The sequence below is a fragment of the Fukomys damarensis genome, unplaced genomic scaffold (genome assembly GCF_012274545.1).
Source record: "Fukomys damarensis isolate Sample0158 unplaced genomic scaffold, DMR_v1.0_HiC HiC_scaffold_5, whole genome shotgun sequence".
Classification (NCBI taxonomy): Eukaryota; Metazoa; Chordata; class Mammalia; order Rodentia; family Bathyergidae; genus Fukomys; species Fukomys damarensis.
Genome location: NW_022900917.1, coordinates 66249604 through 66266668, shown reverse-complemented (window position 1 = coordinate 66266668; position 17065 = coordinate 66249604). Strand labels below are relative to the sequence as shown.

The 17065-nt window shown below is 53.9% G+C and overlaps 1 protein-coding gene across 1 annotated transcript in view; it reads right to left on the bottom strand.

The window, feature by feature from the left end:
• Bop1 (BOP1 ribosomal biogenesis factor) overlaps window positions 1-16155 on the bottom strand; it is a 23673-nt gene extending 7518 nt beyond the window's left edge. The window contains exons 1-3 of the mRNA XM_010630677.2: window positions 16135-16155; window positions 15411-15617; window positions 6049-6129 (exon numbers count right to left, since the gene is read on the bottom strand). Of these exons, the coding sequence (XP_010628979.1) occupies window positions 6049-6129; window positions 15411-15617; window positions 16135-16155 (309 nt within the window). The remainder of the gene's footprint in view (window positions 1-6048; window positions 6130-15410; window positions 15618-16134) is intronic.
• Window positions 16156-17065: the final 910 nt, after the last annotated feature.

Sequence of the window (17065 nt, the reverse complement as noted above, 5' to 3'; positions counted from 1 at the left end):
GGGGGGGGGGGGGGGGGGGGGGGGCTGTGTCCAATCTGATAGAAATATAACAGGATAAAAAGTCACAGCGGCAGGTTTCGTTCAGAGAGAAACCCAACCCCAAATTTCCTCCCCTTAATCCTGCAGGAGCCCACAGCTGGCCAGAGGGGGAGGAGTGGGCACAGTTACTGCAGAAATCCCTGCCCAGGGAAGCCAGGACTGGGGCACAGGGTTGCAGCTAGGAGTTGAAGGAGGAGCCCCATGGGTTACCTGCCCCTTACCCACAGGCCTCATATTTCCAGGCCGGGGCCTAGGCAAAGGTGCAAACTCCCACACAAACCTGGACACCCACCTTACTGGTCAGAGTGGCCAAGCCGATGTCAGAGACAACCCAGAGAGGACGTCCTCAAAGATCAGGAGAAGGATACCCCCCCCCAAGCCAGTATACAAGTACTACAGGACTTGGTGGCCAGCACCTGGGCGGGGGATGGCACTGCCTGATCTGAAGTCCAGTTCAGGAGGGGAAAGCCAGCTGGGAAGGCAGAACAGGGCAAAAAGACAAGGAAGCTCAGAAGCAGGTACTCAGGACTGGGCAAAACTGAGTAAGAGGCTGAGATGTCCAATGGAGCCAGATGAAAGGGGAAGGGGACAGACACGAAGGCCCCGGGGCTAGAGGAAGCCCCAGGGATCTGGAATGGTCAGGGTACGGCACGTGCCCGGCCAAGGCCTTCGCTGAGGGGCCTGACTCAACAGCGGCTGCAGCTTGGCCAGCCTCAGGTCCAGGCAGCCGGCCCAGCCACTCCCCAAGCTGCACCGGTAGCAGCAGCCGAGGGCCTAGCCCAACAGCCAGCACAAGGGGAGGGGTAAGGAGAAACACTCCGTCACCCTCCACTGCTCCAGATTCAAACCAGACTGGGGGTGATGTGGGTCAGCCCCAGCCCATGGCCCCACGCAAGTCCACGAAGCTGAGAGCCAAAAGCCAAGGGATGGCAGGTGCTCCCTGCCCACCACAGTCCCTGGCTGTCTTCCCAGAGTCCAGCCTCACCCACCACCAAGCTGGAGAACTGAGGGACAAAGACCCAGGACTCCCTCTGCATGTGCCCCACAGAGGCAGCTGGAAGAGAAGGGGGGCTCTGGCCCACACCCTGGGCCAGCAGCCGCCCCTATGAGCCAAGCTGGGTTGGAAACGCTGGGCTCAGCCTCAGCTGTCAGCTCCCTGTCCCCAGCCTGGGGAATGAGCCGCTGGCAGCACCACATGATTCATCACTAGGCCGCCTTCGCCCCAAGCCAGCCACCCCCGCCCTGCTCAACACCTGCAGGCTGCCAGGAAACACATGTGACCCCTCCAGGTCAGGCATTGCACTCTGAGACCCCAGGCTGGACTGCACAAAGGCACAGACAGACCTGTGCTTTTCCTGGGGGCCAGCCCCAAAACAAGCCTATGGGATGAGGCTGGGCAGGGGTCCCCAGCCCCCAGATTGCACCGGACACAGCAGCAATGCGTCCCTGTGCCGGCTGGGACTTTTCCGCTCTCGATGAGCCTTTGCCCCTCCCCCTCCCCAAAGTGGCTGCAGCTGTCAGGACCGCAGATTGGAACTGCAGGTATGGGGCTGGCCCACTGCCCACCTCCCTCCCGTGTCTGTCTGCGAGAGAGGAAGCCGGCCCACCTCTGGAATCCTTCACTCTCTCCTCGTTCTCTTCTCCCACCTGTCCCCGGGGAGTGCAGGGTCAGCCGCTGCTCAGTCTCTCTCCCCAGCCCCTCTCCGATTACAATGCGGGTAGTGTTCAGCACTCATTCAGCTCCCCCTGCACCCCCTGCACGAATGGCCCAGCCTCCTGTCTCAGAGCTCTTGAGGCCTTCCTATGCTGCTGCCGCCACCACCCCTCCTGGGGAGTCTTATCTCTGTCAAAGTGCTCAGAGCCAGTGGCTGCTCTAGACTCACCTGCTACCTTGACCCCACAGAAGGTTGTGAGAGATGCTGAGCCCAGAGGCTGCCTGGATGACAGACCAGAGGGGAGTCGATCTCTTTCTGCAAGAGTCAAAGCTGGCCAAGGATGACCCATCAGGGACTAGGGGTCGAGCAGGAGGAGCTGCCTTCTGGCCTCCCTGTCAGATTGCCCCAGTCACCCTCCCACCTGCAGGTCTGTTCCTCCTGGGCCTTACAAAAACCCCTACTGAGCCCCAGGCACCTGTGGGCCCATCTGCCCAACCTCCTGGCAGCCCTCCATAGATGGAGGGCCTTGAGCCACCCCCTGCAGGGTCCACAGGTGTGGAGAGGTCATCCCTTGCCTGAAGGCTGTTTAAGCCCAGCTTGCCTGGCCCTCTCCAGATGGGGGACAAAGGATCAGGCCAGTTTACATCGCTATGAGTTGAAGAACAAAGGTCTATTTTGAGTCCCACTATTCAAACAAAGCTCTGCTTCAATTTTGTGGTGATGGTAGGGGATGGTCCAGAGCTCCACACCACATCAGCCCCTTCTCGGTCCCCCACCACCACTCAAGCACCTTCAAAATCTACCAGGAAGTTTTTCCCAGCTCTGAGCACCACCCTCACACACGGACCCTCCCAACTGTGACTCCTGTCCCCTGCAAGGCAGCCTGGCCCTCCGCGGCTGATTTCCTTGAGGTGTCCTAGTGCCATCCTTCAATGCCACCCCCCTCAATGCAACAGGCTACTCCCAGGTGGCTATGGCCAAGCAAACATCCCCAGAGTCTGGCAGGACGGTAAGACTACACCATCCATATGCCTCAACAAGCAGGCACAGCTCTGAGGAAGCCCACATTTGCCTACCAGTCACTGACAGGATGCTATTGAGAGTGTTCCATCTCCTTTAAGGGAACAGCTGGCTCTGCTCCCTCCCACTGCCCCGCATCTGACCTCCTTGTCCCCCCAAGGGCAATCCTCTGCTAGCTAGGATGCTCAATGCAAAGGGTGGCTCTTAGGAACCACATGCCTAAGGTGAGGAACAGTGCTGAGAGTTTCTCTGGGGGTGGGCATACTACTCATGCCCTGTGGCCACTGAAGAGGCCACAGTCAGCAGTGCACGTCACAGGAAGAAAGGGACCAAGCACCAAGGGTCTGTAGCCAGAGCCCTGCTCAGGGCAGGCACATAGGCGGGCCTTGGCAGACAGCCGCCAAGCGCTCTGCAGCTTGGGTGCCCTCTGCAAGCAGTGAGGTGGGCCACTGCTTGCTAGCTGGAAACCTGAGCCTACTGCTCCAGCTGCCAGCAGCAATGCAAGCAGCAGGCAGTGAGTGCTCACGGGGCGGTGGCCAGGACACGAGAGGGCGGGGGTGGCCCCGGAGGAGTGGAGGCCGCCAGCTCTGGAGGCAGCTGCCGGTTCAGTAGCTGGGAGAAGCCATTAATGGCGTTTGGCGAGAGAGCAGAGGGGATCGCAGGCTCTGGATGTAGACAAGCCGGGATGTGTTCCCGTGGGATCCTGAGTTATAGACCAAACAGGGCTGGGGCGCTAAGAAGCTGGCCAGGTCTGTAGCCCAATCCTCACCTCAGCCCAACCCATACCTGAGATCTCAAGGAGAAGGTTCCATGTCCAACACCTCAGAGTCTACTGGAAGGCAGCTCTTCTAGCCTCTCTCAGTCAGAGACCACAGCCCCACATTGAGCCCTTCATCCTGGGCTGTGGACCTCCTGGACAGGTGAGAAGAAGGCAGGCACCAGCAGCTCTGCCTGACCCAGACTGGACCTCAGTTTCTCCCAGTTGTATGACACAGAGGAGGGGCTGAGTAGGCTGATGGCCCACCACTCTCCCCCCATCCCTCCCAGGGGTCCTAATAGCTGGATGAGATCACGTCTAAGAAGCCCAGTTACTGTGGGGAGGGGTACAGTGGCCATGGGGGACTCCAGGGCAGCCCAGTAGCTCATCCAGGGGGCTTCCTCCCTCCTTCTCAGCCCACGCTCCAGGCCAAAGCTGTGAACCTGGGGGAAAGAACCAGGAGGCCAAGTGATCAGTCAGAATCAGTGCCCCAGAAAAAGGCTGCTCAATTTAAGAAAGTCATGTCCCGGGGAACAGGATAACCCCAAAGCCAGGCCCTAGATGTCAGTGATCACAAGCCTTCATGTCCCCAGCCTAAGCCTGAGATCCACCCCCATGGTGGGGGCAGGAAGAGGTGAACAGGAGTGGCTGGGTGGCACTCCACTCCCAGCAGCAGATGGCCAGGCAAACCTCCCTCCCACCATGTGGCTGCCACCCTTCTCAGGTCCTGCTAAGGTCACTACTCCCAAGAGGACACACCACCTCAGGACTCTCCTTGCCCCCTGTCTAGAGCCCTCTAGAGGCCTGGTGATATGGCTGGTTCTGCCAGGCACCCCTGGCTGGACAAGGAGTGCTGGTCCTGGCACCAGTGGCCCCCTCCAAGAATGCTGCCAATAGAAGGGGTGGGTACCCTGGTGTCTAAGCAGGAGCTGGGCATAGCCACGGAGAGGAATGTACCCCATGCACACCCCCCAGAGATGGCCTGTGCCATGACAGGCCTCTAGAGCAGCCAGGCAGGAACACCATGTCCCACTCTGTCCCAGGCCTGTCTCCTATCTCCCTGCCTGTGGCCCCCTCAGCCACAGACTGTAGGAGGGTGTGGAGGCCAGATGAAACTTCTGGGTGGGGAATGAGCCCCACGCACACGGGCTTCTCAGGAGAGGATACATCTGTCCAGGCCTGGCCTGGCTCCTGAAAACTGAGCTCTGCCGCCCCCTCGAGCTGCTGGCGGACTGTGTTGGCAGAAGCTCGGGTGGACAGGCACCTCTGCTCCTTCACTGTCACTCAGACTGACACATGTGATAGTCATCACCAGAGGAAGCAGCCCCCGCAGCCCTCAGCTTCCTCCTGGCACAGCAGGGGGCTGCCCAACCCTCTCAAGGCAGTGCTGGATGGGCAGCCAGGCGCACCAGGCAAGGTCAAGCAGGCCCAGCCCAAGCCCCTGACCTTCCCCTGGTCTCTGCACTCCATCTACAATCATCATCGATTTCTGAAAATACCAAATCTAAAAAAGTAGCCGACAGGATGTGGCTGCCGACAGGCAGAGCCCCTGGGGGGGAGGGGAGACAGGCGGGGGAGCCGCACTGTGCGGCCCCCCTCGCTGAGTGCGCCCGCTGCTCCGGCCAGGAAACCAATTTATTTTGTTTTGTCTCTGTTCTCTGAACACACAGCAGAGACGGATCGGGCGGGCAGCCAAGGCTCCAGCAGACGCTGCCAAGAGAGCTCAAGGATGGGGGAGGAAGCGGGCTGAGGAGGGGGCGCGTGTCTCCCTGTGCCCTGGGGACAGCCCCTGAAAGGCAGGCAGGAAGAGCTCCTGAAAAGAAAACTGTCCCCAAAAGCCCCACACCAAAGCCCCAGGACCTGGAGAGGCTGGAAGCTCACACCCAGCTCTGTGTAGGGGCCTCCACCCTGCCCTGTGGCCAGGCCATACCAGTGAAGGGACAGGCTGCCAGCCCCACAGACTCAGCTCAGCTCCCTTCAGGACTTTCAGTCCCTGCTGGACACAGCCCAAGAGAGCCTCCTGGTGCCCCAGCTCCCCAGAGGATCCTGTGGTGTCCCTAGCCCAGCACGTTTCCCTTTATACTGTAATCCCCCTTAACAGAAATGCTAAATACCCTGGTTCTCATCAAGTGCTCCTGGAACTCAGAGGTCTGAAGGCCCAGCCACCTCCACCACCACCTAGGACACTAAAACAAGGGATGGGACAGAGGCAAGCAGGAGCTTCTGCCCTCAAGCATAGCCATTCCTGTGGCCCATCCCACAAATAGAGAGGGGGAGTTTATGGACATCACACCCTGGCATGCCACTCCTCACCCCCAGGTTGCCTGGCCCCCTCCAAAGTCACACCAACATGAACATTTTCAGAGCATTACCAGCACCTCATCAATACACACAGGCAACATGGAGCATGGGCACAGAGCTGCCATGTCATGTACAACCTCCCGCCCTCACTGGACAAGGACAAACTGCACTGATGCAGTCATGTGTCTCAGGCCCCAACATCACTCTTCCAGACCTCAATCCAGGACACCCACTCAGGGAACAGACGCTTCCTGATACCCTGGTTCCCAAGCCCACCTCCTCATCAGAGCTGTCTTCCTGGTACTCATCCCAGCTCGATGCTCTCGCCATCTCGGTCCTCAGGCCAGGGGAGCCAGTCTGTGGAGAAGGAGACAATGTTAGTTCAGAAGGCCAAGGATGCCTTTGACATAAAGCAGTCCCAGGCCACAGGCTCTCCCAGGATTCTTTACTACAGCCAAATCTCTGGGCAGCTCCAGCCTGGCCCCAGGCCTCAGCCCAAGATGGAGGCCACTCCAGCTCACGGTGAGCCTCCACTGCTGTGCTCACATCAGGGGCTCCATCTGGTCCTCTCCCTCAGGGGCTGGACCAACCTCTTCCCCCTGGCAGCCCAGACAGGAGTCGACACCTGGTGCTAGACTGGAAAGAAGATGGGCCAGTATAGTTGGTAGTAAACTGCCCAAGCCAAGGGCCAAAGCCCCCACTTTCACCTGCCCCACAGTTTCACATAAAAAACCAGCAGCCTCCTTGACCTGAGTCAGGGATGACAAAGTGGGGCACAGGAGGGGCAGTGCCATCACTGGGGACAACACTGAGGGGAGGCACAGGTGCCATATGCCATTGGCTTTTGTCACAGGGGCTGTGACTGGCCTACTCCTCAGGGCAAGACTACTGTCCCCAGGCAGAATGACCTGTACCTGGAGGTACTGGGCCCAGCCCTGCCACCCAAGGGCCCAGAGAGGTGTCCAGAACCCCCCTACCCCCCACACCAATACCTAGAGCTTCAGCTCTTGTCATTGATCCCTGGTCACACTCACTATCCACCAGGTTCATGACCCCAGGATAACCTTGTCCCTGTGGGTCAGAGTGTGGGCGCCACAGAGGATTCACAACCCAACCTGGAAAACAGATTCTCCTGACTGGGGAGGCGGAGGGCTCTGACCAGATCGGGTTTACTGGCAGAACCAGGACTGATGGGGAAAACAGGCCCACCTCTCACCCCTGGGGGCAGTAAAGTGCTCCAAGCAGGAACCCCTCTGTGCGGGCGCCCCCCACCCACAGACCCGCTCCCTCCGGCCCAGGCATGAGCCAAAGGCCTGGCTCTTCCTCTTGCCTGTTTTTTCCCTCAATATAAAGAGGGATGGGAAACTAAGTTTTTTTCCAGGCCAGGAACGAGGCAGGATCCAGTTTCCACTTCTCCCCGCCCCTAGCTCCTGCGCTGTCCACCGAAAGTGGGTCAGTCACCATGGGCACAGGGCACAGGTTAAGCAAGCCCAAGCTCTTGCCTCAGCCCAAGAAACACTCCCTACGAACACACGCACAGGCTCAGAACAGAGATCACACATTCAGGGGCATCCCCATCCTGTAACAGCCCACCTGCCTCAGCCCAGAGCCAGGCAGAGCTCTGGGCAAGGCAGGATCACACCCAGTATTTGTAGCTCTAGTCTCAGGCAGGGCCCCTGACATCTCAAACTCCCTTCCCGTGGGCTAGCAGGCTGACTTTCATTGCCAGATCCTGAACCCTGAGTTTCACCTACAGTGCCTGCAGGCTTGTCATCCAGCCATCTGTGTTCCCAACTGTTCTTGCACTGGGCCCAGCTGAGCCACCAGCACAGCAGTGCAGGGGCACTGAGGGAGCCAGACACAGGCAAGCCTTGACATGGTAGGGAGGTGTCCCACTGGCAGGGCTTTGAGGTTCCCCACAAATGAGCTCTTTGGGGGCACTCAGCATTCCACAGTGAGCAGCCCCAGGCTATATTTGATGGCGGCAGGGCACACAGCTTCCACTAGAGGGCAGCACCAGCACAGTGTAGACAGGCAGAGGCAACAGCACAGGAACAGGTGTGTATCTGAGCATTGGTAGACCTAGGAAAGTTTGACCCCTTCAAATTTTGGAGGCATTGACTGTCTCTTTTTATTATTTAAAAATTAAGAAGGCTACTAAAACATAGACCAAGAGAGTGTGACATGCTCATAGCAGTCTGTCCCTGGGACAAGAGACCCTTACAGACTGGTTATTATCCACATAAGGTGGTTCCGTCTGCCCAGACCCAGAGAGCCAGCAGACACAGGCAGCCAGTGCCTGCCTGAGGACAGAGTCACTCCTGCCTAGGGCTGCCCTGAAACAGTCCACAGGCAAGGTGTGAATCCAGGTCTAAGCATGTCAGAAGGGACACAAAGGGATGTAAAGTTTGGTGCTCATGATGAGGGGGCTGGATCTCAGGTAAAGAATTCCACCCAGTGACCTCCTAGGGGGTGGAGCAGCACATAGCCTCAAAACACAACCAGCAACTCAAAGCACAACAGGAGGCCAAGCAGCTGGGAAGTGCAGACAGTGGGTCAGCAGAAGCCCAGAGAGGCCACAGGGCAGCAAGGTGTGTACCCAGACAGAGAGGCAAAGCAAAAATAAAGGAAGACCTGATGAGTGGGCAAGGAGCCACCCCAAGGCAGGGACTGTAGGGGACTGGCAAAGAGGCGCAAGAGCCAGAGGCAAGACAGGTGAAGTCCAGAACTAGCATCCAGCAGGGACACAGAAGACTGCTGACCACCAGGAAGAGGGAGGCTGCACCAGACGCTAGGGAAGAAGCTGACAGAAGAGACTCGAAGGTAGTTCCTGTTGTGAGTGTTAGCCACCAGGCCTCAGAGGAACAGGCATATCTCTGAATAGTCCAGTGCTAGCAAGCACTGCAAGGAACCAAGGGAGGAATTCGAGGGGATCCTGCACTAGAGTGACATCCAAATGGACAAGTTTCTTACTGCCATAGTGACCAACCTGCCTCAGCTTTGGCCCATCCCCACACCACCACCAGACTGGGAGGCAGGCCTAGGTTGGTTACCGAGATTACACTCTAGCTCTCCTTCCCTATGGTGTCCGGTCTTGGAAAGCAGGGGTAAGAGGCTGTCACCACATCCTGAGGTCAGGTCATACAGGGCAAAGATCAAACCCGGAGTGTTGCTGTTAACAAAGACCCTATCATAAAACAATGCACCAGTACAACACAGGCATTACAGAACCCCCTGTCTCCTGCATCAGTGGCTAGGAATCCACCACAGAGAAGAGTGGGTATTGGAGAGCTCTGCATCTATGGCTCCTCCAAAAGAAGAGACTGACTGTAACTGGTGCCAGAACAACCCATATGGTCTTTAAAAAACATATGGCCTAAACTTAAATGGCCAGAAGCAACAGGAAATGAAAAATGCCCCTTGTTTAAACTTAGAGAAAAAGCAAAGTGACTCAAAAGGTCATTCCCAGAGTAGCAGCTAGCCTACACAAGCAGCTGATTCCTTGTGCCTGGCCAACCCAGACCACAGGGACAATGCTACCCCACTCTACCAATTTTAAACAGAGAAGGTTCTGGTGTGGCTATACAGAGGAGCTGAGGACCCCACTCCCACCAGACCTGACTGAGACCCCAGGGCTGACCCACAGTGAATGCAGCCAAGGCAAGAGGCTCTGAGGGGTCTGGAAGAAGAGTGTGTACGCAGGTTGAGGGAATGTGACTATGGCCATTTTAAAACTGTGCTGCGTATCTTTATCTTTCTCTCACCAAACAACAGAGTCTGCATTCTTCCACCCAAATCTGGATGGGCTTGGGGCAGCTTCATCCAGCTAAGAGAAGCAGCCCAATCTGACACAACATGGGCACAGGGTATGAGGCCACTTGCCTGAAGCGACCCTGTGAAAACAGACTCCTGTGAGAAGGGACAGATGCCCAATAGGCACCAGCTACCAGAGCCAGCCCAGACATGAGTGAAGAGACCCTAGCTGTTCTCACCTAGGGCCCCAAAACACAGCATGGAATCTGAGTGGCCATCTTCCTGGGGCAGAATGTAAAAGAACCCTATGGAACTTCCCACTCCTCAGTTCTACACCATGGAACATGGATGCAATGACTCTACTGTGCCTGGACTGTACTCTGACCTCCAGAACTAAGCACCATGCAGTCACAGTCACAGAGCTGAGAAGCTCACATGGGAATCTGCAAGAAAAGCCAAGGAGGACAGCCCAGGCAGTGGCAAGGGGCATATCCCCCAAACTACGTGCTAAGTACCGGGCTCCACCATAACCCTGTGGCGCACACCAGGCCCTTTGGGCTGAGCTGAGACCCATGACTATCTGGGGCACACTGTGGGTGCCCCTCCCAGCCCCAGAACATTCTACCAGAGGATGGCAACACTCAGCCCCCACAGATGGTATGAAGCTCCGTGAAAAGACAACTCTTAAATTATCAGGTTTTTTTGTTTTGTTTTATTGAGAGTCTCACTATGTAGCTTAGGCTTGTGTTCAACTCGTGGAATCCAGACTATCTTCAAACTCATGGTGATCCTACTGCCTCAGCCTCTCAAGAGCTGGGATTACATGTGTGCATCACTATGGCCAGCAAGGGAAATGCTTTTTTTTTGTTTGTTTTTTGAGACAGGGTCTCACTATGTAGCCCAGGCTGGTCTGGAACTCAGCGATCCTCCTGCCTCAGCCTCCTGAGTGATGGGATTACAGGCATGCGCCACCACGCCCAGCTGAAAATGCTTCTGATACACTGGGATTATCAGTAGGCTTTTTCTAATATTTTTGTTTTGTTTTTATTTTTATTTTTTTGAGACAGGATCTCACTAGTTCAGGCTGGCCTTAAAACTCACTAGGTTGCTCAGGCTGGTCTCGAACTCATAGGTAACCTCTTGCCTCAGCCTCTTATATTCTTGAATATGGTAAGCAACATAAACAGAAAAGACCCATGTAAGTTAATAAACAAAGGCAAACACAAGCAGAAAAAAATAGGCTGAAATAAGCACAAAAAGAAAGAAAGGGCTATAAGCTTGTAAATATTCAACAACAACAACAACAACAACCTGTGCCTTTTGCACAGGCTACAGCTGGGTGCAGTGGTACACGCCTGTAATCCCAGCACTTGGGAGGCTGATGTAGGAGGATCACTGTGAGTTTGAGGCCAGTGTGGGCTACATAGTGAGTTCCAGGTCAGTCTCAACTACATAGTGAAACCCTGTCTCAAAAAATTAAAAAAAAAAAAAAGGCACAGGCTAAACTGCTATAAGCACTTCTACCAGCTGCAGCCTGAGATGACCCACCAGATTCACAGCAAGTTTGTCACTCAGCTGCAGGCATCCATCCAGAAGGAAATCTCAGAAATCAAAGAGGAAGGGAATCTAGAAACTGTCTTGAACTCCTTGGATAAAATTGTGGAAGATGGCAGAAACCACAAGGAGCTTGCCTGGTGCCCCAGCTGGACCCCCGAGAAAGACCTGTACAGAGTCCTTGCACCCTACTTCCTGTAGCAGCAAGACACCCTATAGTGCCACACGTAGAAGCAGGAGGCCAAGAACCAGGAGCTGGCCAAGGCTGGCTTGGCAGGATGCAGGCAGGTGGAGGCACCGCAGCAGCGTGTGCAGGCCCAGCAGCAGACCTGGCAGGCCCTGCACAGCAAGTGGCAGGAGCTGGCAGTTGTGCTAACAGAGCCCAAGTGAGGAGTAGCGGGCCCTGGAGCAGAGGGCAGTCAAGGTCGAGGGCTATGGCTGGCACACTGGGTCCTAACCCAAGGAAAGGTGAAATGGTGCCCATGCCAAGGCAATGAGAGGACCAGCAGAGCATACCAGCATCCACTGGTTCCCTCCTGTCCTCCGCCCTGGGTGTCAGGCACAAGGCTTTTTCTCTGAGGTGCAGGCCTGCACTGTCTCCCATGGCCTACTGGTTCCTGAACCCCACCCCTAGCCTGGGAGTGCTATTCAGTTTCCACTGATTCATTCTCCACTGATCACTGTCTTGATAGCCAGCTGAGGGGCCCTTGCCATGTTCTACCCACATCTGTAAATAAATTCCCACTGTCACACTGTAAAAAAAAAAGAAAAAAGAAAAAAAAAAGAGCAAAGGCTAAGGTGCTTCTGTGATACACTGCTTGCTCAGCTCACACAAGGTCCTGGGCTAAAAAGAAAGAAAAAAGAAAGAAAGCACACTGACATGTCATCTTTTCCATGAGCCCAGAAAGGCCTACAAACACATGCTTGCGCTGCTGAATAGGAAGCAGGCCTGCCACAGGTGGACAGATAAATGTGCTGGGTAGAGTGAGGGAGGAGTCTTTCTCCCCGAAATGGGAACCAGGGTCAGTAGACTGCACCACAGGTCAGTAGACAGCACCATGCCCCACCAGCTTCCCCTCAGCTGGGGCAGGCTCATCAATAGTCAGGGGCTGAGGGATGGGGCAGAATGCCCTGGAGACCAGGAGACTGACCCACAAGACAGGGAGCAGGTCACCAGCTACTGAAGAACAGGTACAGAGGCAGGACTGTTAGGCCTGAAAGGACCTAGAAACAGGAATGTGTTCTAGGTGGGGAGGCAAAAGATCCAGCCACTGACAAGGCCCAAGCCTATACAGGGACCACAGGACCCATCAGCTAATAGCAAAAGTGACATCACTGTAGCAAGGAGCACACAGAATATGCCCCATCCACTTCTAGAATAAAGGTTGCCTAGCCTGGAAACTGCATACAAACAACATTAATATCCAAATCCACTACTCACAGGCAGGTTGCCACTCACTACCACCATCTAGCTGCAAAGGCCCTGTGATGAAATCAACTCCACCAGGAGGGAAAGGGGCACATGCCTCCCCCCACAGGCCAGATACAGTGTGCCTCCTCAAATGAATTCCCCTACCAACAGCCAGATGAGAGGACTGAAACACAGTAAGCCTGGCCTCTACCACACTCCAACTGCACCTCTAAGGTGCCTAGGCACAGAGGAAAGGGGTGTGGGGGAGGGAGAGGGCTTGCTGGATAACACTAAGGTTTGGGGTAACCTGTTACAAGTGGCAGATAACCAGCAAAACCATCAAAAGGTTCCTGGTCCTGTGTGACTCAAACCAAAACAGCAAAAAGGTTGAGCTGAGTTTTCTTGCTAAACACAGGTCTATATGAGGACATTTGCTGCAGGACAAATGCAAAGTGGATCTAATCAAGGAAGGTAAGAGGTGCTTCCGGGATCAGGGAAGCAAATTTAGTTGGGAAAGCGCTAGGAGAGAGGGAAAGTACACTGTTTCCCTTGTCTCAGAAGTCACCTCATTCCGTAAGGGGTTCCCAGGCAGATGCTATTCAGCTCGTACTTACAGAGGCTCACCTAAAACACATGAGGTCCCCCAGGATCCTGAGTTTCCATTAAAGAGCTGGGATATTTAATAGACAAGGGAGGAAGGTGTGAGTTACATGGATTTCCACAGCTCTTGGGGAATGGGAAAAAAAATTCTAGAAGCTGCTTAATGGATTCTTGGGGTGGAGAACCATATCTATTGGAGACCATCTGGGACACCATGTGACATAAGATAACTTGCCACTGCAGAGGGTGAAAGCAGTCTAGAAACTCCTGAGCATAGCCCAACCCAGTGGAACCCCTCCTGACATGGTAAGAGGGCTGCAGGCGTGAGCACCCTCCGTGATGACAGACAGGCCCAAGCTGAGGCACCAATGCAAGGCATGACACCACAGAGGGCACCTAGGAAGCTAAGAACACCCTATTGGTAGTGCTGGCCCACAGGCTGAGCCTCTATATACAGGGCTGCACAAGGAAACAGGACTCACAGCATTCAGAAAGAGGCAAAGGGACAGGAAGGGGGAAACAACTCAGCCAAGCAGAGGTATATGGATGGCTTTTGTGGAATGGTGAAAAAATGCAAGGGATTTTAACTGAGGTGTGGACAGCATCCCCTACCTCTTCTATTCACTCTACTATTCCCACTGTCTTCTATTCACTCTATTAGCCTGAAAGAATTCAAGTCCAAAATAAGGATCAGCAATGAAAATACTACATCAGGGCCCAAGTACATCCCCAAGTCAGAGCACAGAAAAGACACACAGAGACACCAGCACCCAGCAGGCCACGCCACACAGCTGGGCAGCAGTGGAACTGAGGGAGGCCCCTCCTCTCAATCTTCATCTGGGCTGAGCCTGGCAACTCCAAGCCCAGCAGAGTGGCTGCTGACTACCCGCAGCCTGCAGCAGCAGACGATAACCCCAAGACAGAGGGATAAGGCCCCCTTTGGGGAAAGGAAAACTGCCATACAATGAAGCAGACACCCAGTTATACCCAGTTACAGGATTTTGGTGGGGTGGTGATATACTCAGCAGCTCAGAGCAGCTAAGCACTGATTCCAGGTCAGACCCAGAGTTCTAGTGGCACCAGTGTCGCCAGGGATGTACCAAGTGCTGAGAGAATATAGCATTTCCCCAGTGCCCTTATCTATCTCTGAAATACCTGTAAAGTTATTCCAAAGGTTTTATATAAATAGAAAATGTTAAATACTTAAATACATCAAGCATAAATTTTTTTTTCAAAGTCCAGAAAGATATCCACTAAACTATTAACTGCTTAAGCCAGGTGTGGTGGCGTACAACTGTAATCCCAGCACTCTGGGAGGCTGAGGCAGGAGGATCGCTGTGAGTTCAAGACCAACCTGGGCTACATAGTGAGTTCCAGGTCAGTCTCAACTACACAGTAAGACCCCGACTCAAAAAAACCAAAGGGAAAAAAACAAACAAACAAACAAACAATTAACTGCTTAGTCATTCATAGCAAGAGCAATGAATGGGAACATCCATGCGTCACTGAATAGTACTGATGCAATACCAAATCTTTTTCAAGGAAGGTCTATTTTTTATAACTTTGAAAACTTAATAAAAAGTGGGGTAGGACTGGGGATTTAGCTCAGCGGCACTGCACCTGCCTTACAAGCGCAAGGTCCAGGGTTCGATTCCCCCATACCACCCCCCAAAAAATGTGGGGTGGCCAGGTGTGGGGGCGCATGCCTGTAATCCCAGCACCCAGAGGCTAAAGCAGGACTGCCATGAGTTTGAGGACAGCCTGGGCTACACAGTGAGACACTGCCTCAAAGAAAAAAAAAAAAAAGTGGGGTGGATAATTGCCTATGAACTTACAAATCACAACAAAAGCACCATTAACAGTCATTTCCATTCTGTGCGCACCAGTGTTAAAATTATAGCTTGAATGAGATTTTTCAGCATTCTCAGGAATGGCACACACAATTGGAGTTAAAAACCAGTGGCCCTGCCAGGCATGGTGGTGCACGCCTGTAATCCCAGCACTCAGGAGGCTGAGGCAGGAGGAACACTGTGAGTTCGAGACCAGCCTGGGCTACATAGTGAGTTCCAGATCAGTCTCAACTACACAGTTGAGACCCTGTCTCAAAAAAAGAAAACAAGCAAACAAAAAAACCCCAGTGGCCTGGAGCCTAAATGTACCTTCAGGTACAGCTATAGGGGAACATGGCTTGGGGTTGCCTGAGGGAACCACGGAGAAGACAGTGTGTTTATAGCCCTCAAAATGCCATGGCCCAGCAAATGCTTCTTCCCGGGTACCTTCCACCACAAAGGAGAGTCACAGGAGCATTTCCATTACTAACCTGTGCCTGCCCCTCAGAGGCCTCCTCTGTCCTGCTGGGGCCCTTGTTATGGCTGATTTCATCCTCTCCCTCGTTGTCATCACTGTTGTCTTCACTACTATCACTTCCAGAATCTTCCAGGCCTGAGAATACACTTTCCTCACTGTCAGAGAGGCTGGAATCGCTGCCATCACCACGGCTGGAAGCAGGGTCACCAAGGAGAAGGGGCTACAAGGAAGCATAGAGTTGATAACTGCCAACCTGTAGGCTTGCCCAGGCAGGTACCACACACACTATAGAAGATGCAACTCATCAGGCGCCTTGTGCAGCCTGCCTCTACTTATAAGCCTCCACCTCCACCAGAGCCACTTGTGGAGTCCATCTTCTGCCTCTGTTGACAGCAAGACCACCTACTCTCAGAACATTTTAAATTGATATGTCACAAGAAAGTGACTTCAAGGGCCAGGGATTTAGCTCAGTGGTGCCACCGCCTGCCTTGCAAACATAAGGTCCTGAGTTTGAATCCTGGTATCCAAAAAAAAAAAAAAGAAGTGACTTTTCAAGGACAACAGCTCCATCTCATAGCTCAGCTCTCAGTGCATTGCCAAACCCAACTTTTCTCTACTGACAGAAGAATTCCACATTCCATCATAGAACTTAAGATTCCCAGAGCTAGAAGGGCACTCAGTACCTAGGGAAGAAACTAGGGATCTGGAGAGAACCAAAGTCCCTCAAGGGCTTTTACCACCTGAAGAAGCTTCCTCATCCAAGGAAACTGTGCTCTATGGTTAGTAGAAAAACTAGAAAGTTGGCTGAAGAGCAATGACAATGCACACTTTACTTGTAAACAAGCTAAAGCCATTTGTTCTCTTCTGGGAGCAAAGCCAGCAATTTCTCTGTACAGAGCCCTGCTGACCAGACACCACTTAAGGCCAAATTCTACATGACCCCCGAAGTACTGCGGGTCCTGTCACTGGCTTCTGAAAAGTACTACAATTTAGGAGCTTCAGGAAGCATATAAGGGCAGACTTCTTAATTTCACTGTTTCTAAGTTTACAAGTTTTGCCTGACTGGATGGCCTGCATAACCCACTTATCTAAAGTATTGACCTGAGTTTCCACAGAAGAGAATTGCATACACTCATTCATGATGTATCTCCTATGTTCAGGTAACAACACCTTTGCAATAGCAAGTAAAACTGCTGGGAATGGTTGGGGCACAAGCAACTCGCTCCCAAGGGCCCAGTACCCAGATCTAGCTGCCTCCAACAAGCAGTGGGAAGCTGCTCAGCTACATTTCACAAAGCAAAGGGACAGCTCAGAGGAGCTGGCTAAGAGGGTGACTGTGAGAGGTTGGGCGGTGTATACCACTCAGATCTGATGAAGTCTCAACCAAGCCCAGCTAACAGGGCAGCGAGGGAGAGGCAGTCTGTCACAACCACTACGTTACAGATACTGGGTCTATTCAATAATCCATATTTGTGTGCTCCTTGCATTCCCATACATACCTAACACACTGGCACGCTAGCACTGACAAGGATGTGCCCATGGGGCCATCATTTAACAGACTGCAGGCTGGAACCCTGCTGGCTTTTTGCCCTACCCTGACGCGGTTCTACAAGCCACAAAACTGTCCCGGCCCGGGAGCCCAGTGCAGGCTGCGCTCCCAGGACACCC